The sequence below is a fragment of the Eleutherodactylus coqui genome, chromosome 12, assembly GCF_035609145.1.
Source record: "Eleutherodactylus coqui strain aEleCoq1 chromosome 12, aEleCoq1.hap1, whole genome shotgun sequence".
Taxonomy (NCBI): domain Eukaryota; kingdom Metazoa; phylum Chordata; class Amphibia; order Anura; family Eleutherodactylidae; genus Eleutherodactylus; species Eleutherodactylus coqui.
In genome coordinates this window covers 57,251,635-57,271,500 of record NC_089848.1, presented here as the reverse complement: position 1 = coordinate 57,271,500, position 19,866 = coordinate 57,251,635, and the positions used below count along the sequence as shown (strand labels likewise).

At 43.3% G+C, this 19,866-nt stretch overlaps 1 protein-coding gene across 1 annotated transcript in view; it reads right to left on the bottom strand.

The window, feature by feature from the left end:
- Positions 1-622: 622 nt before the first annotated feature.
- Positions 623-19,866, bottom strand: part of WIPF3 (WAS/WASL interacting protein family member 3) — a 58,666-nt gene continuing 39,422 nt past the window's right edge. Inside the window, exons 3-8 of the mRNA XM_066585537.1 lie at positions 15,732-15,873; positions 12,566-12,682; positions 10,038-10,751; positions 7,800-7,958; positions 5,937-6,038; positions 623-2,596 (exon numbers count right to left, since the gene is read on the bottom strand). Of these exons, the coding sequence (XP_066441634.1) occupies positions 2,556-2,596; positions 5,937-6,038; positions 7,800-7,958; positions 10,038-10,751; positions 12,566-12,682; positions 15,732-15,873 (1,275 nt within the window). The 3' untranslated portion in view covers positions 623-2,555. The remainder of the gene's footprint in view (positions 2,597-5,936; positions 6,039-7,799; positions 7,959-10,037; positions 10,752-12,565; positions 12,683-15,731; positions 15,874-19,866) is intronic.

The window sequence follows — 19,866 nt, the reverse complement described above, 5'->3', positions numbered from 1 at the left end:
TTCACCCCGCGCACTCTGGCAGCCCATTGCTTTCAATGGAGCGGCTGTATTGCCGCTCCATTGAATTCAATGGGCAAACATCGTTCTTCTCTGCCACAGCTGTTACAGCTGTGGCAGAGAAGAATGATTTGTCTTCTATATGTACTCAATGGGGTCGGCGCTGCTGCCGCCGGCCCCATTGAGCGCATATACAGAAGAGAACAGGAATCGCAGATAGGTGCGATCTGCGATTTTTTGTTCTATAATTTATCGGACGAGCGCATAAAAAGCGCTCATGTGTCCGATACCATTGCAAAGCAATGGTTTTAAAAAATCGCCGGACGCATGCGCATGCGCAAATCGCGGCTAAAAACGCCCGTCTGACTAAGCCCTCACACTGTTTTTGGAGCAGAAAGACAGAATTGAAAGTTTATTATTTTTACCAACATTGACTTCAACGGGGTTTTTAACCCCTTAAGGACTTGGCCTGTTTGGGCTCAAGGTTGCAAAGCCTTTTTAAAGATTTTCATCTCCTCTTTTCAAAAGCCATAACTTTTTTTTTTGGCGACATGGCCATATAAGGACTTGTTTTTTGCGTGACGAGTTGTAGTTTTTATTTGCTCTATTCTTTGGGTACATATAATGCATTTTACAACTTTTATTGCATTTTTTGGAGGGCAGGCAGGAAAAACACCTCAAATCTGCAATAGTTTTTTTTTTTTACAGTGTTTCTGATGCAGCATAAATCGCACGATACATTTTTGTCTCTGAGTGCTGCTATAATTACGACAATACAAAAATTATATATTTTTATTAGGTCTTTCCACTTTTGTAAAATCCCTTTTATTTATTTATTTTTTCGAAATTTCTTTTTTGGCATCGCTGCATTCCCATAATAATAATAATAATCTTTATTTGTATAGCGCCAACTTATTCCGCTGCGCTTAAAAGATTTTCCATTGACGGAGCTCTGTGAGGGTTCATTTTTTGTGCGTGATGAGCTGTAGTTTTTATTGGCAGCAATTTGGGGTAAATACCGCTTATTTGCTCACTTTTATTGTGGTTTTTGGGAGGCTAAATGTCCAAATAAGCATTTTGGCTTTTTTTTAGGTTTCTTTTTTATTAATGTTTTTTTTTTCATGCAGGATAAACAGTGTGTTCAATTTATTGTACAAGTCATTATAAATGCAGAGATACCAAATATATCGTATATACTCGAGTATTAGCCGACCCGAGTATAAGCCGAGTCAATAGGTTTTACCACAAAAAACTGGTGAAACTTATACTCCAGCTATACTCGAGTATATACTAGATTTTAAAAAAACGCAATACTAACCTCCCAACCGGCATCTGTGTCCCCGGCGGCGTTGCGGCAAGCTGCTAGAATCACTGTCCTCTCCGCTCTGTCATTCCCCGCCGTCAGCGCTAAGATAGGCTGTAAATGATCGAGCGCTGGCTGTGATTGGCCGGCGCTCGGTCCAATCACAGCACTTACTTACACAGCACTGACGACAGGGGATTTGTAAGCCGAGCAGGGAGAGGACAGCGGGGAGAATTCTAAAGCAGCTTGCTGCACTGCCGCCGCCGGGGACAGGGATGTCGGCTGGGAGGCGAGTATGGAGTTTTTTTTTTGTTTAACCCTTCCCTGACTCAAGTATAAGCCAAGGGGGCTTTTTCAGCGCAAAACAATGTGCTGAAAAACTCGGCTTATACTCAAGTATATATGGTATGTTTTTTTTTTTAAACGGTAATGGGAGCAAACAGAAAGCTCCTTCTGCTTACTGTTTTTTTAAAAAAAAACTAAAATCACTGATAGTAAAAAGTGAATTATTTACTTATGTCTTTCTCCTCAAAAAACTGAACAGAGAGACGGAAAGCCTGAAATTATGGCTTTTGTCATAGAAACAGAAAAATGGAAATAATTGGCCAGATCGGTCATAAACCGGGACCTAACAGGACGCATTGACTGTAATGGCTTCTGTGGCTCTAAGATAGTTTTATGTTCATTGTATTCGCTATTCGATGTATTTTGTGTCCAGTTTTGCTACTTGATTCTTACATTTCCTATATTGTGCAATCTGTAGCTCTCTGTAAATTCTTTTCCAATAGACATTATACAAGAAGGTTGGTAAATGGATGGGTTTGCATCCACAGGATCTCCTCACATACAGAGTTGGTATAGTAACATCATTATTATACATACATTGGATAAAAACACTAACAAGGCACTCAAATCCGCATTATTCTTGGCTGAACTGTAGAATGAGTGACATGGAGGGTAATGCACATGGCCAGCATCACAGCTGTGTTGTAGATGTCCCATTCATCCATACCGATGTATATATTTTAGTCCGGTCTATACCGATATCTTGATCAAAGCTTTTGCAAAATACAGTGATAAATATTCTTTACTTTGTGCTTTATGTCCATTTATAGTCAGGAAATCTTCTATACAGATGTGATGGGTAGGTATAATGGTACGGTCACATACTGGTCATATTACCAAATCTGATAGCATAAAGAAGAAGCTTAATTCTTAAGTCTCCTCCTGTTCTTCAGTTGTAATGAAGATTTTCTCATCTCATCTGTGGCCTCTGAGGCGGCGGACCTGAGGGCGCTAACAAGATATAAAAGAGAGTATTAACACTAGATCATTTCAGGGTTAGATATTAGAAAACATAGCGGATTTGTTCCAGGAAGAGCATCACTCTTGCATATATTGCAGCTCAGACCTATTGAAGTGAATAGGGCTGCAGTGCAACACCAGACACATACCATGGACAAGCACGGTACTGTTTCTGCAAGGAAGTAGTGTGACGTTAAATGCTCTTGTATAAAAAAGATGAAAGTATTAGGCCTCATGTCCATGGGGAAAATCAGGCCCGCTGCGGATTCTCCATGGAGAATCCGTAGCGGGTCCCTCCTGCCCCGCGGACATGAGGCATTAAAATAAGAATAAACTCACGTGCTGCGGACAGCGCGGTTCTTCCCTTCTTCGCGGACGGATCTTCTTTCTTGGGCCCGGCGGATATGCTCGGCACGTCAGCTGCGTGCCGCGCACATCTGCCGGGCACATCCGCCGGGCCGAAGAAAGAAGATCCTGCCACGAAGGAAGGAAGATCTGCATCGCCCAGAGCAGGTGAGTTTAATTCAGGTGCGGGTCTCCTGCGGATCAGGATGGCTTCTATAGGCTTCAATGGAAGCCTGCAGGAGCCGTCCCCACGGGAGATCCGCACCTAAATGGAGCATGTCCATTTTTTTTCATGCTCCAGAATTTTTTTTATTCACTTTTATTGACCATCCGCGGTTATTTATCTACCCGCGGGTGGTCAATGCATTTCTATGGGGCGCGGATCCGCGTGCGGGTGATCCGCTGCAGATTTTAATTCTTATTTTCCCTGTGGACATGAGGCCTTAGAAAGGTGATACCTTTGTTGGCTAGTCAGAAAAAATTATATTTGAGCACTTTCAAAGCTCAGAGGGTCCTTCATGGGGCAGATGGCTATTAAACAACTGAGAGAGAAGGCTTATGGCCATGTGAGCCTGGCCTAAGTTGGGGGCTTGGGCAGAAAAGTGGCAAATAAGGTTATGCACACGGGCAGAGAAAATAAATGTCAACATTACACGCTAAGGAGGAGACCACTGACATGGAAAAGGACTTGGGGATTTTAGTTAATTGTAAACTTGCCTGGAGTAACCAGTGTCAGAGAGCTGCTGCCAAGGCAAATAAAATCATGGGGTGCATCAAAACAGGTCTAGGGGCACACAACGAGAACATTGTTCTTCCTCTTTACAAGTTACTGGTCAGACCACACATGGAATATTGGACATATCAGAGCTTGAGCGGGGTCAAAGGCAAGCAACTAAATTAATAAATGGAGCGGGCAAAATACAAAACTCTGAGCAAGTATTCACTTTAGAAATAAGACGTCTGAGGGGCGATCTAATAACTATGTATAAATATATCTGGCTACAGTACAGAGATCTCTCCCATGCTCAAAATACTAACGACCTCTTGTCCATCCGTGACTGAGTTGCATGGTCCGCCACTGATGACATGACGGTGACGTCATCAAAGGTCTTTCATCCCAAGTCAGTGGGTTACATGCTCCGCCCTTGACCACATGACGGTGATGTCATCACAGGTCCTATTCCATAGCAACTGAGTCTGCAGGGGTTTGTAGGGGATGCATAGCTCACTCAAGATAATCTCCAGATAAAGGACCTTTGATGACGTCACAGTCGTGATCAGGAGCAGAGCATGCAACTCACTCCGGATGATCAGGGGCAGAGCATGACGGTGCTTTATCCGGAGTGAGAGAGTTACATGTTCCGCCCTTGATCGCATGACGGTGACTTCATCACAGGTCTTATTCCATGGAAACTGAGGCTCCGGGGATTTGTAGGAGATGCATAACTCATGGATAACTTCTCTGGATGAAGGACCTGTCATGACATCACCATCATGTGATTAGGGGCCTGAGCATGTAACACTCCAGATGATATGGGGCGGAGCAAGAGTGAGTTACGTGCACCGCCCCTGATCACATGGCCATGACGTCATCAAAGGTCTTTCATCCTAAATGAATGAGTTACATACTCCAACCCCGATCAAAGGACGGTGACATCATCAAAGGTCCTGTAAGCACACGGCTGCTGTCCGGCTAGGTGTTTGTTAGTATTTCATAGCAACTGAGCCCTCAGAGGTTTGTGGGGGATAGAATACTAACTAACACCTACAGCAGCCGTGTGCTTACAAGACCTGTCATGATGTCACCGTCATGTGATCAGTCACCTGTGTGAGAGCAGCCTGCGGTCAAGTGACCAGTGGGTGATCAGTGTGTGCAAGACTCTGCTGTGCTGTTTTTCATCCCTGTTTTATGTATAATATATGTAGCAGAGCTGTATGTGATGTACATGTAGCAGAGCTGTGTGTGTGTGATATACATGTAGCAGAGCTGTGTGGCGCATTGTGCCACCAGAAACACTGGTACTATATAATTTCCTAATACTAAGTCTGTTTATACCCAGGACTGTGCCAGTAATAAGGGGACATCCTCTGCATCTAGAGGAAAGAAGGTTTCCACACCAACATAGAAGAGGGTTCTTTACTGTAAAAGCAGTGAGACTATGGAACTCTCTGTCTGAGGACATGATGATGGCAAATTCGATAAAAGAGTTTAAGAGGGGTTGGACACCTTTCTTGAGTGTAACAATTACAAGTTATAGCCACTAATTACTTCGGAGAGGTTGATAATCCAGGGATTATTCTGACAGCCAGACTTGGAATTAGGAAGGAATTTTTTCTTCTGTAAATGAGGAAAACTGGCTTCTTTCCATTGGAGTTTTTTTTGCCTTCCTATGGATTAATATAGGGGGGGATACATATGTCTTTTTCAGCATAACATACTATGTTACTACGATAATGAGGAGAAGAGAGAGGTGAAGTAGGCTTGTTAGGCATGATGAAGGCCAAAGTTGTAAGTTCTGAGCATGAATTTTGTAATGCAGGAGATCTACAGAGGTTTGTGATTTGCTCCACAGAATCAGTATATCTAGAGCACCATTGAAGGGAACGCGTTTGAGACGGGAGGGTCCGATCAGGTGGCCGGCCCAAAAACCACTGCTGGGGTTGCCTGCATCCCATTGCTTTCAATGAGGCTGGCGGCTGTAGCATCATATCTCCTAAACTATACTAAATATTTTTTAAAACATTACACTCCCAAGTTCAAAAAAAGCATAGAATTTAAATTGCTTATAAAAAAAGTGAAATTTTTAAACTCGTAAATAACTAAAAAATGCCTGACTTAAGTGGTTAAGGGAGTTACGCAGGGTCAGCGGCCGGACTCACAGCCGGAGTCTGCTGCGGGCCTTCTGCATGCGGAATCAGACCCACTCTTGTGCGCCCGGCCTAAATGTCTCTATTGTTCAGCATACATTCACTGTGAAGGACGTACCGTGATGGCATTTGCTGGGGTAGGTCCTTTCAAATGGTTCATACACTTCTGGCGGTGGTAAGTCCTCTACTGAATGAAAGGTGAATTTAGATTCAAAGTCCTCTGTAAGAAACATAACAAGTCAGATATTATGTAAACTTCCAGATTAGGGATGTTAAAACAATAGTGACATAAAAATGATGCGGTCCGTTCACTGCAGTACAACACAGGAAATGTATAGAATCCTTGTTTCAAATCCTGTCTGATTATCACTCGGGATCAGGAGGAACATTAATTTGATTGGCTCATGCTTTATAGGGGAGTTTCCCTTTCTCTAGATCAATAGGAGGCAACAGGGTTCTAGATTTTTCCATCTTACCTTTCCGTTCCCTTGGTTAAACTTGATAGACATGTCCTTTTTTTAAAATAAATTCTTTATTTATAAGTTTTCTATTTTTCAAAACAAGAAGTTAATCACTGTTAAGTAGTGCAAAGATATCAAAAACCCCACCAAAAATGGTGGTACTAAATTCCATTACTGAATTAAGACACAATGCTATAATTCGGAGCACATAGAATAAACCCCCGGGGTTGGGGCTATTGAGGTAGTTCCTATGGTATTGTGAGTATGATATGCTTGGTCCCGGATTTCCAACCCCTGAGAGGAGGGGAGGGCGACCTCACTAAGGGGCAATCCCCGACCCACTCCTTTCCAAACCTCCGCCCATAGTTAGTTCCACCCATTCTGTGAACCCTCTATATTTCCTTGGCAGAGAAAAATATCCTTCTACTATAAACCGCCAACTGTGGCAACAAAGTAGAATAACATAAGAGGGAAACGCATACAGTGATAAAAAGGAGAGAAATAGAAAAAAAATTGGGGAAGAAATAGTAAGTCCTATTGCAGAAAGTCTTGTATTTTGATGCCGTAGCATTTGGTAAGACCTTGGTGTAACGCAACATCACTATCTCAACTAATCTAAGAGCCTGATTCAGCGCTCCTGCGCTTTTATGAGTTGTATATGTTACGGAATGCCAAATAGTCCTTGAATTCGATCCAATAGCGCCTCATGTCCACGAGGAAAATCAGGCCCGCCGCGGATTCTTCATGTAGAATCCCACAGCGGGTCCCTCCTGCCCCGCGGACATGAGGCCTAAAAATCAGAATAAACTCACCTGCTCCGGACGATGCGGATCTTCCTTCGTTCATGGCCGGATCTTCTTTCTTCGGCTCGGTGGATGTGCTCGGCACGCTGGTGCCGTGCCGTGCGCATGCGCCGGGCCAAACAAAAGAAGATCCGGCTGCGAAGAAGGGAAGAACCGCATCGTCCGGAGCAGGTGAGTTTGTTTCTGGTACGGGTCTCCCGCGGATCCAGACGGCTTCCATAGGCTTCAACAGAAGCCTGCGGGAGCCGTCCCCGCGGGAGACCCGCACTAAAATGGAGCATGTCATTTTTTTCCCGCACGCGGATCCGCTCCTGACGGGAAAAATGCATCCCTCTGGGGCGCGGATCCACGTGCGGGACAAACGCTGCGGATTTTAAGCCTGTGGACATGAGGCCTATAACCACTTTTTCAAGAATTTATCATGTGTACCTTTTACCGATGCCGTCAAATCCTCCATCATCTCCATAATCTCTCCAACTATTCTAAACCACATCAGAATGGAGGGGGACACATTCTGCCGCCATAACCTAGGAATACATACTCTTGCTGCGTTCTCCAACTGTACTAACTATATAATTATGTACTTTGTTGGGTCTTTCTTTGTGTTCTTAGAATCAAATACAAATCTTTGGAGCTTCACAGAACAGTGTTGTAAGTGGTATTACCGGTTTACATATATTTGTAATATATAAAGAGCAAATGTGTAATTGACATTACCTGAAGGGTACGAATTTCTAGGACTAGAAGGACGATATCCCTGCTGTCCCGGATTTCTGTTAGGAGGCGGCTGCATACCCTGCTGTCTACTGGAAAGCTCGGTAGCTGGTGATCGAGCAGGAGGTGGCGGGGGAGGAGCCAAACGCCCCCCACTGTTTGCTGATGAAAAAAGTTAAACTTTTTAAATAAATGAATGAATTGTGCGTTCGCACGTAGAGATTTGTTGCTGATTTTGGTGGAGATCTGCAGCAGATTTCAATCCTACCATTTGAATTGCAATTGAAAGAAATGGAGATCTGCAGCAGATTTCAATCCTACCATTTGAATTACAATTGAAAGAAATAAATCTTAGCATTGGGGTACTTTGGGTTAAAACACTGAGAAACATTGCGCTAATTGACAATAAATATAAGCTGCCCCATTTTCAAAACATAATGGAATTATACAAGAATATACACTCACTGACAATAAAAATTATGCCCCGAGAAGGATTTGTCGGAATCGGATAAAACTTTATATGTGTGAATGTAATGATGGCATACAGTATGGAAGTGATAACATTATAAGAGCAAAACAGTAATTTATTGGGGAAAACTGTACAATTCAAAGGAGACTATAATGGTACTATTGTACCTTGATGCCACCGGAAGCTAGGGGTTTGACAGGGCTTGGATGGAGGAATGTCCCTGTCACGCCCCTAGCTCCCGATTGGCTCAATACCCTGCTAGGCCACCTCTAGCCTGGATACATGATGAGATACGGTTAGGCATGGAGGCTCTAGTACCCTGCTGGGCTGCCTATAGCCTGGATACATGATGAGATACGGTTAGGCATGGAGGCTCTAGTACCCTGCTGGGCTGCCTCTAGCCTGGATACATGATGAGATACGGTTAGGCATGGAGGCTCTAGTACCCTGCTGGGCCGCCTCTAGCCTGGATACATGATGCGATACAGTTAGGCATGGAGGCTCTAGTACCCTGCTGGGCTGCCTATAGCCTGGATACATGATGAGATATGGTTAGGCATGGAGGCTCTAGTACCCTGCTGGGCTGCCTCTAGCCTGGATACATGATGAGATACGGTTAGGCATGGAGGCTCTAGTACCCTGCTGGGCCACCTCTAGCCTGGATACATGATGCGATACAGTTAGGCATGGAGGCATACAGACTCTGTATGTTATCCTGCCACATATTTGCCCACAGATGTTGCAACTGAGCCCCTAGATGCTGCACTCTTGTAGGCTGCTAAATCTGACAACCCAGCGGGTCCCATAAATGCTCGTTCAGCAATAAATCTGCCAACCGGGCAGGCCAAGGAAGTATGGCAACTTGACGAAGGCATTCCTGAGAAACGCTTGCAGTGTGCTGCCAACCATTATCCAGCAGAAAGATGCCTTCTGGAAGCCCTGCCATGAAAGGCAACACATGTTGCCACAGGATATCATGGCAGGACATGTAATGGGCACGGTGATACCAAATTTTTTTCTTCTAAGCACCTGGAAATAGTCTGGGCGGAGACAGGGTTTTGTAATGAAGGTGCCACCTGTGTCTGCATGGTGGACAACAAATCTTTTGATTTTCCTCATGCTTGTTGGCTGATCAAAAGATCCTCTCTATGGGTGTTCTGTTTGGGTCGTCTGGAGTGTGTTCGCCTCATGCAACCTCATCGCATTCCCTCATACAACCACTGCTCCCAATGCCTACTAACAGCTTGGTCAGAACGGTATAGATGACAGGCAATTCTTCGAAACGAACATCCTGCTTTCCGCTCTTAAAGTCTGTTAACTGGGCAAAATGTCTATGAGAGTCGTAGAGGCGTCTAGCAGTCAACGATCTCTCAACAAGAGGTACTCTTCACCAAAGTAGCCTCTGAGAGGCTTTTTCTCAGGGCAACAGGAAAAACACTTTTACAGCTTCTGATGGTAAGACTGAGTGATCACGCCACAAATGTAATCAGTTACATATCTGCCTGAGACAAAACTGTATGCCAAGTTTTGCAGCAATCCAACATCTTTATCTGAGTGCATTATTTTTTTTGCCAGTGAAATATTTTTATCGTTCCCCAGAGAGACATCTTGTGTCATTCTGGGCTGACATGATATAAAGTAGTTTCTCTTCCTCAGATAATATAAAAATGTCAATACATCACTTATACATAATTAAAGGACTTTATACTTTGACTTTATTATATACTTTGTCTTAAACTATTTCCAAAAAACTTCACTTAATAAGAACTTACCAGAAGCTTTAGGAGGCCTTCCATATCCAGGTATAAGTGGAACAGAAGGCCTTCCAGAAGGCCCCTTTAGTGGTCGAGGGGGAACATTACTGAATTCACTGACAAAGGAAGGTGGAGGCGGCAACGGCTCAGATAATCTTCGCCTGCTAGACATTGACATTTGAGGAAGAGGAGGTGGTGGAGGTGGCGGAAGATCCCTGATATCAGGTGGTGGTAGGATGTAGTCTTCTTCCACCCGAGAATGCCCAAAAGGCAAAGGAGGTGCTGGAAGTCCTGAATGATCTCTGGCATCAAGTAATGAAGGTGAAGGGCTCCTTCTACCAGGATGGCCTGGAGGCAGTGGAGGTGGAGGATAAAGAGGAAGTGGTGGTGGAGTGGACGGGAAAAAATTGGAAGGAGGTCTTTGAAGTTTTGTCTTGTCTTGAGAATTTAACGGTGACTGTGGAGCAATGGATGCTAGTGTTGATTTTCCAGATCTCTCTTTAAAAGGAGGAGGAACTGGAGAAGATGGCATCAGTTGAGGTTTGCTGTATGATGGCGGAATTGGAGGAGGCACTGGTGGTGAATGGCCAAGGATAGTTGGTCGTGGTGGCGGAGCTCTAGCGGCCACTGTGTGTGGAATAGGTCTTGATAGGTCACTTTTAGTGGGTACTTGATCTGGTTGTTTAGGAACACTTCCTTTCGTTCCTGGAAGCTGTGAGATGTTTTTGTTTCCTGTAATTGCAATATGAACAGGGTAAACACTTGGGCTGTTTCAGTCAATAGAGAACATACTGCAGGCTATTGTACACAGATGTAATAAGAGGACGCTCAAAACCTAATCAAAAGTTGGATTGAATTGTCCCATTTTTAAGAAAAATTCTACTTTAGAGCCATGTTTTACAATACTACAATGTAAATCTTCGTTACATAATGTTTTATCTGCTACTCAAACAGTACCCTCGAGTCAATAGTCTGGGATTTCTGTAGCAGTGTGCATTGGTAGCTCAGAGAACACAGTTAAAGGGATTGTACCAAAATCTAAAGTTATCCCTAGAATGTAGGTCCTGAGGGTCTCCACATCAATTAAATGGAGAAAGTGTGTGCGTGCCGCCACTTCATTTATTTCAATGACTGCACCAGAGATTGCTGAGTGCTTGTACTCGGCAGTTTATGAAGCTGACATCAAAATTAATGGGACGGCGGTGCATACGTGCAACTTCTGGTTCATTCATGCAAGGATTGTCGCGACCTCCGTACTCAGGATTGGTGTGGGCTTCAACGGTCAGACCCCCACGATCATAAAGTTTTGCCTTATATTGTGGATAGAAAATAACTTTAGATCTTGGTACAATCCCTTTCAAGTACCTATAGGTATTACATACAAATCATGCAAAATTTCCAATTCTGACTGGTTGAACTGATAGCTTTGTGGAATTCTTGAGCATAGGGATGTAGCAAGGCCACCACCGGAGTTTGGCAAGCTATACCTTTCCCATTTTCAATCGGTTGTGTTCCTACACACTCTGACATTGTTCAGTTGGTGTTACTTAAAGAGACCTGTCAGGATTGTTGACAGGTCTATCCTAAACCATATTAGGTTCTGTTCACATGTAGCATATTTTGAACTGTGGATTTTGGTGTGGATCTGTGTCGTAGGATTTTGACGTGCTTTAGGGCATGGAATTGGCTGCGGAAAATCTGCATCAATTCTGCTACGTGTGAGCACACCCTTGAAGCTGAGTTTTATGATTTTGTACAGCATTTTTGTGTTCATGTATGTCCAATATGTATGTGTGTATATATAAATATATCAAATTAAGTCTTCAGAATTCACAAAGGGTGCCCTTGCTGATCTTGTTAGGGAATTATTCGCATCTCCACTTCAGTGAGGGCAGGACTGCATGCGACAGACACATATCATGATGATAGGTGGAGGGAAACAGAGGGGGGTACTATAGATACACACAAATTATCAAATATCTCTGTACTCTCTAGAATCTAGCTTCAGTTCATACAGCGCTGTAATTCAACTAGAGGTTTACAATTCTTTCAAAGTGGTTTTCCACTGAGAAGTGTGCTGCAGTACTCTCCTCTCTTTATATACGGATACACAGTCAGTGGGATTCATCACCCCTGAAGACTATCTACACTGATACAGTTCAGCTTATGTGATCTGCCCTCCGTGAAGACGTGGATGTCCCTCATCCATACTTTGATCTTCCATTTTCCACCTTCTACTGCTCCCTGTTGGAATCTCTAAAAATGTAAGAATAGCACAGAAAAAAATGGACACAGCTAGTATCAGCAAGCTGTGAGAGGCAAAAGGACAAACAACTATGTGAAGGAGTTACACAGTCTCTATAACAACAAAACAGAAGGAAATGTTTTACTTAAGACTATTTCGAACGTTGCTTAATTTTGCATTTAATAAACAAGTAAACAAAAAGGAAATCATTGCAGAGGTACTAATGGACTTTGATAAGGTCAAAGTTGTATAAAGACAACCTCTTAGATGGGCTTAATATTATATATTTGTCTGTTTTTACCTGTTGCATCTCTTTGGCCCGAAGGCTTAAGAACTGGAAATCCTCCAGCAAAAAGTCCGCCGGCAGATGGGGGGATTGCACTCCTACCATTTCCTGTGCCACCATTTTTGTTGGCATCTGTACAAAAAGGCAATATAGAGAATACAATTAAATATGCATATCCATAACATCTGATTTGTAATGTTCCCAAGCAGCTAATATTGCTCTCAAGCAGATTTATATTGTTCCCCAGCCCACTTGATATGGCAAAATGTAAATTCAAAGGTGCATTATGTCTTACAAAGTTAGTTCATAGATTAGCCAGTTCTTTTTACGTATGCACAATGGCTGCTGTTTTTATCCTCTATTGATAAAGGATCAACAGGGTTTTCCAGGTTATTTCTATTGACAACCTTTCCTGAGGATGGGTCAAGATTAGTGGATCGGCTGGAATCTGCCGCTCAGGATTCCGGCTGTTTGGGGGCCAACTGTCACCGGCAAAACACAGGATATGGAGTGGAAGCAGATAGCGCCGACCACTGTGTAGTGGCCGGCGCAGGAAATTGGGAGCTTTGCCTGCAATTACCAGCATCACCCACTATACAGTTGTCAAAGCTACTTGCTTCAGCTCCACACCCTTTGTTTTGCCGTCCGGAATCCCTAGCGACAGACTCCAACTGATCATCTAATGATAACCTATTCTGAGGATAGGTCATCAATAAAAAATCCCATTTAACATATTACACAGGTTAAAGGGTTGTCGAGTTAAATATTTTTTCCCATGGCAAGACATAATAAAGCAGCTTATTCTCACTTCTCCAAACTCCTTGCACGTCCCCCACCAGTGGCTCTGGCCTCACCGTAACGTTGTGTGCACCGAGGACAGAGCTGCTGTACATGTGATGCGGGGAGTTGGGAGATGTGAGTATAAGTTGTTTTATTATGTTTTGCAATGGGGCAGATTTAAAAAAATTCCCTTGGACAACCCCTTTAAAGCATCTTAAGGATCGCCACTTTTTTTTTTTTCATTTTAATTTTTCTCTCACCGCTTCCATAAAATCTTAGCTCTTTTTTTAATGCATTGATGTAGCTTTGTGAAGGCTTGATTTTTGCGGGACGAGTTGAATTTTTCAGTGGTACTTTTTAATGTTAAACGTTTCTAAGTGGAGTGAAAGAGAAAAAAAAAACCTCAACACTGCCATCCTTTGGCGGGACTTGTTTTTACAGTGTAATACTGCGGCAAAACTAACATGATGACTTTATTCTAGGGGTGAGTACTATCACAACGATAACAAAATGTATATATTTTTAACTGTACTACTTTTAAGAGACTAAAAAATAAAATTATTTCCTGCTGCCATCTTCTGACCGCCATAAGTTTTTTTTATCAGCCGTGCGAGGGTTCGTTTTTTTTTGCGAGACGTCCTGTAATTTCTATTGGTACCATCTTGGAGTACATACGACTTTTTGATCACTTTTTATTGCATTTCTCCTTAGAGAAGGGGTGACCAAAAAAACCCTCAAATCTGGTGTTGTGTATTTTTCTTTCTGACGACGTTCATCGTGCACGACAAATAATGTATTACTTTGATAGATCGGACTTTCATGGAAGCAAATATGTTTTTATTTTTTATGATTTTGTTTTTAAAAAAATGATAAATATGGTAAAGGTTTTATTTTTAATTCCTTTTATTTTTTCTAATAATTAATAAAAGTTTTTATTTATCTTTACATATTTTTTAGTCCTCATGCAGTGTAATGTAATACCAGTGCATTACATTATACTGTGATCTGACAGGGATTCTGCTAAGCCTGTCAGGTCGCACGGCTTGATAGGTAAGCCACAGCAACCGAACGTCACCTTGCGATCTAATTGTGCAAAGAATAGGGGGGCATTCACTGGAGCCAGTGTGTGTCAGCTGTAAGGAACAGCTGCCACCCACATTGTATGCAGCACAATCAGCTCCTGATCCCCCTCCATACAATCCCTGAATGCACAGGATGTAACTGTACATCCGGTGTCGTTAAGGGGTTAACCCTTTCCAATCCACTGTCTGACGTCTAACATTCTGATTGAAGCCTGCAGAGCTCTGATGTCTGAAGACGTCCGGCAGGGTAATATTACTGTATAATACTGGCCTCTCTGTTGTCGGAGGCCTCTCCGACATGTCACATACTGCAGTACTGGCTCTAGCCAGCAGATGGCGCCAATGTAAAATGGCAGAAAGAGAAAGCCCCTAGTAAACCCTGAAACGAAAATTGGATTGCACAGGGTTAAACGCTGCTGTCTGGCATATTCAGACATCCTGATTAACAGAATTGAGTCCCTCATTTGAAAGTTTTATAACTACCTATATAGGAGAGTAGTGGCAAGGGACACCTCTATCTCTGTTTTACATCAGCAGGCAATTAATTTCAATAGTCATCCTATAATGCTTAATTTCCTCTGCGGTGGCACTGCAAGGAAATTAGACACGCATGTTTCCCCAACAACCACAGCAAGAGTACTAGAACCTGAGGATTTCATTGTTCTATGGTCATTTGGTAGATATCTAACTTGGCCAAGAAGTCAATAGGCCAAAGACAAACCCTCTCCTTAAGACAGTGTGTGATCATAGCAAATGCAGCTGCCGAAAACCCGAGCGATCAACTGATATCAGAGGAAGCTGTGGTCGGTCAAGCATTTTGATGGGCGATCATATAAGACATTCTTACATGGACGTCTCCAGGAAAGGCTCTGTCCAAAATAGGGGGTTATAGCTAGAAGCCCCATCTATGACCTCCACATGCCATAATAGGGCATACAGAACATCACTAGCCTCACGGGACTACTCCTTTAAATAAATAGCCTACATTATTACTAAGAAGAGCATTTTCCACTACTAGATCCAAGATATCCTGTCTACTAAATGTAAAATACATCCATTCTCATGTCCAACAGCTATTTTCCCATCATAATAAACCAAGTAAACATGATACAGATCAAGAGTGTTTGCTGAGCCCTGCTATAAACCCTGCCCTTTGCATCGGAAATGCAGACTTTCAAGTAAAGCAGCTTTTAGCAAAGCGTATCAGCTCATTGCGGCCAGATAAGAGGCACATCTGAAAGATAGGAGAATGCATTAGGAATACATAAAAACCGGAATCCTCCGCCTCTTCCATAATTGTGTTGGCTGAAAACACTCACTCTCAATTACTGGAGCACTCCGATCGCTGACCTCTCCTACTTTCTTCAAGCGTGCCCCTTTGTGAATGTCTGCCAGTAATGCAGATCTTCCTCCTCCTCCTCCTCCCGACTCCTGTTTCAGCTTTGGAGGCGCTGATCGGCCCTGGTATAAAAAATAATTGCATATCACAAATGTACAAATACACAACTCTGCTTGTTTTTAGTAATAACAAAAAGTAAACATGAAATGTAATAAAACATGATTATATCCTTCTTCAATGAGCTCTGTGCTTGCAGTTACAAGCGCCGGTCACTACACCGGGACCGGAGCAGCAGCTTCTGTTCCTACCCCTGTGATTAGCTGATTGGCTGGGATCCCAGTCGATCAACTACTGTGGACTTATCCTGACGATAGGTCATCAATGATATTTTGCATGGAGAACCCTTTTAACCCTTTTCAATCCACTGTCTGACGTCTAAAGACATTATGATTTAAGGCTGTAAGACGTCCATCGGGGTTCTCTTACTGTATATTGTCAGCCTCTCTGCTGTCGGAGCCTATCCAACGTGTCACCTTATGCAGTACTGGCTTTAGCCTGCAGATAGTGCCATTGTATAACAGCAAAAAAAAAAAGAGTAAGCCCCCTAGGAAAAACAGAATACAAATTGATTGGAAAGGGTTAAGTCTGTCCTAACCCATATCATAATTCAGCCCACCTTCCACCCTCCTCTCCATTTAAATACACTGTTCTGTTTGCAATTGGGGATCAGAAAAGCTAACCAACTAGAAATTGCCATACATTATGAATTTAAGACATCCATTTCTTAATGACTTAAGGTTCATAATTGGTCTTTCAAGATTGTAATTTTAAATGACAATGCCTTAAAGGGGTTGTCCAGTAATAAACTACTGATGGCGTATCCTAAGGGCTCATGTCCACGGGCAAAAGAAGAATTAAAATCCGCAGCAGATTTTAACTCTTCTTCTACCCGCGAATCCGCACCCCATAGGGATGCATTGACCACCCGCGGGGTAGATAAATACCCGCGGATGGTCAATAAAAGGGATTTTAAAAAAAATGGAGCATGAAAAAATCTGGACCATGCTCCATTTTCGTGCGGGTCTCCCGCGGGGACGGCTCCCGCGGGCTTCTATTGAAGCCTATGGAAGCCGTCCGGATCCGCGGGAGACCTAAAATAGGAATTTAAAAGAATTTACTCATCCGGAGCGGGCGGGGAAGGTCTTCTCTTCCTCAAGGCCGGATCTTTCTTGCTTCGGCTCGGCGGATGTGCCCGGCGCATGCGCGCGGCACGTCGGCGACGTGCCGCCGGCGTGACGAATTCATCAGCCGGCCGAAAAAGAAGATCCGGCCGTGAGGAAGAGAAGGCTTTCCCCGCCCGCGCCGGATGAGTAAATTCTTTTAAATTCCTATTTTCATCCCTCATGTCCGCGGGGCAGGAGGGACCCGCTGCAGATTCTCCATGTAGAATCTGCAGCGGATCTGATTTTCCCCGTGGACATGAGGCCTTAGTGTAGTTCATCAATAGAGCGCCAGGTTCGATTACCTTAGACCCCTGCTGATCAGCTGTTGACCAAAGCCAGCAAGCTTGTGCACTAAGCTGATTTCTGCAGGAAGCAGACAGCTTCATTCTTACTGGCTTGGTATTGCAAGCCAAGCTGCGAGTGAACTAAATAGGAACTTGACCAGCAATACCAAGCCAGGCTACTATAGCAAAAATGGAGCTGTCGGCTTTAAGCAGAAATCAGCAATGACCTGGCAAACTGCTGATCAGCAAGGGTCCTGACTGAGGACCCAAACGGATCTACTATTGATGACTTACCCTGACGACAGGCCATCAATAGTTTGTAACTTAAAGGAGTTGCCCAGTTGTAAAGACAAATCACTGATTGATCTCCACCATGATCAGGCCCATCGTCATCATAAAATGGTCTAAATTGGTTGGCCAAAATCTCTAGTGTATGAGCAGCATATTCCTGGTCACGCCCTACAATGGATGGAATCAGGAGGAACTTACAGAATCCCATCACCATTCTACTAAATCAAATGTTCCAAATACATACGTGGTGTAGAGCAGCAACTGAGGTGCAAACAGGAGATGACGATACTCACAGCCAATCCTTCCTGATATAAACGTTATTCTAGACCTCAGTCCACTGCATCACCAGCAACGTTTCAACTGGGCACTCCAGTCTTTGTCAAGCATCTTTGTTTGCACCTTAGTTGCTGCTCTATACCACGTATGTATTTGGGACTGTATCTCTTTGAAGTCCGGATCCTGTTTTAGAGAGTGCAACATTGTTTTTCTTTGCTCTCCCAGGAGGTGGTCTGTGGTGCCACAGTTACAACTTTGTTTCTTCAAATGTTATCTGTCCTGGTTATTTGATATCATGTTTACAATCAATGACCGGGCTAATAAAGTCTGCAGTGCTAGCCATCAATAACTCAACTGCTGTAACACCAGTATAAAGGGTGAATTAAATTCATACATTTACAATGGCTGCAATAAAGTATTATGTGTATTTGGTGGAATTAACCTTTAAAAACTCTGTAACTCTTGTGATAGTACAGTTAGCAGAATGACCAGCAGAGGGCTCCAGAGAGGTCATTCTGATAGAGAACACCTGTGTGGGTGTGGCAAGAAGGAAAGAAAAACTTGGATTACTGCCACACTCAAGAGCGCCTGACTCCCCTCAGTGTGGGAGGGGACTCCCCTCTCTTGGATGAGGGCAGGTCAGATCTCGACAGGTAGAGACGCCCCTGAGATCACTCCCTGAATGGAATGGTATGAACTATGATATGTTGCTGTGATACATTGAGTCATAAGGTCTGATAATTAGGATTGAAGATCCTGTATTAGTTAGCGGCTAGACAGACAGGTATTGTTTCGGCATGTGCACTCTGATGCCTATTACAACAGTTTGTTCTACTAAATCTACAGTGTAGAAGTGAATTCCTGATGTGTTACCACCCATCTTATCAAGGAAAGATGGTGGTCCAAGAGTGAACAACCCTCAAGCTACCACACTCCATTCACACTAACATCTTGACATCCATTCAAAAAATGGAACCATCCAAAAAAGTCTTGGGTTGGCAATACGTTGTACAATATAGTGGAGCTGCTCAGAAAGTGGCAGAACTTACTATACAAAAAACTGTCATTTCGTAAGACATAACCCCCCCCCCCGTATCGCACTCCCTGCCATGTGAATTCCCCGCGGATCCGGGGTGTTTTCATGTCAAAACAGCCTCACATCACTTTGGGGAAGAAGGGATGCTCTGCCGCGGTGGAGGATCGTGGAGTTTCTCCCATTGTTTTCAAAATGGGGAGAACTCGCATTGCGTGCACCTAGCTGCCAGCCCCATTGAAAATAATGGGCGCTGCGATGCAAGAGCACGCAAAAAGATAGGACATGCTGAGACTTGTTTCCTGCATAGCATCATGGTATCATGCAGGAAAGCATCGCTCATGTGTATGATCCCATTCAAAAGAATGAGGCTCATATTTGTGCGTCTCGCAACTCCCTAATCTCGCGCGATTTTGTGAAGGTGGCCTAAAACACTATTTGTTCTTCTACTTAGTTACTGCATATAGTAATATAACACACAAAATACTGTACATTGTGAGTAAATTACCAAAAAATGTATTTACTAAACTACTGCATTTGTCCACTAGATGGCAGTGTGAAAAGCAAGGGAAAGTTTTTGCTGAAGTAATAGTAGATATCGGTGATCCCAAACTTTTTTTTTTTGAGTCTTTAAACAAAATCTCTACTTTTATCCTTACCACAAAGTTCTCTTTTGGGGGTGGCAAAGCATTCCATAATTCTAGCACAATTCTGGTCAAGATTTGTTGCCCAGTTTGCCTTTTGTTCACTCAACTCACTTTTAAGTAGACTGAGTTTGCCTTTCCTGCGTCATACATTAAGACCAGGGTCAGGAACGCTATCTTTTCTCCTTAGGGAGTCAGGTCACTTATAAGGCCATTCATGCTCCTCTGGGTAATATGCAAATAAGGGAGCTGGAACAATACTTCTGCAGCGCCACCTATTGGAAGGCAGCATTACTGCAAGTCAATGTTAGACTCTTTATATAAGCCTTGTAACAATGACTGGGAATTGAAAGCCAAGCCAGAA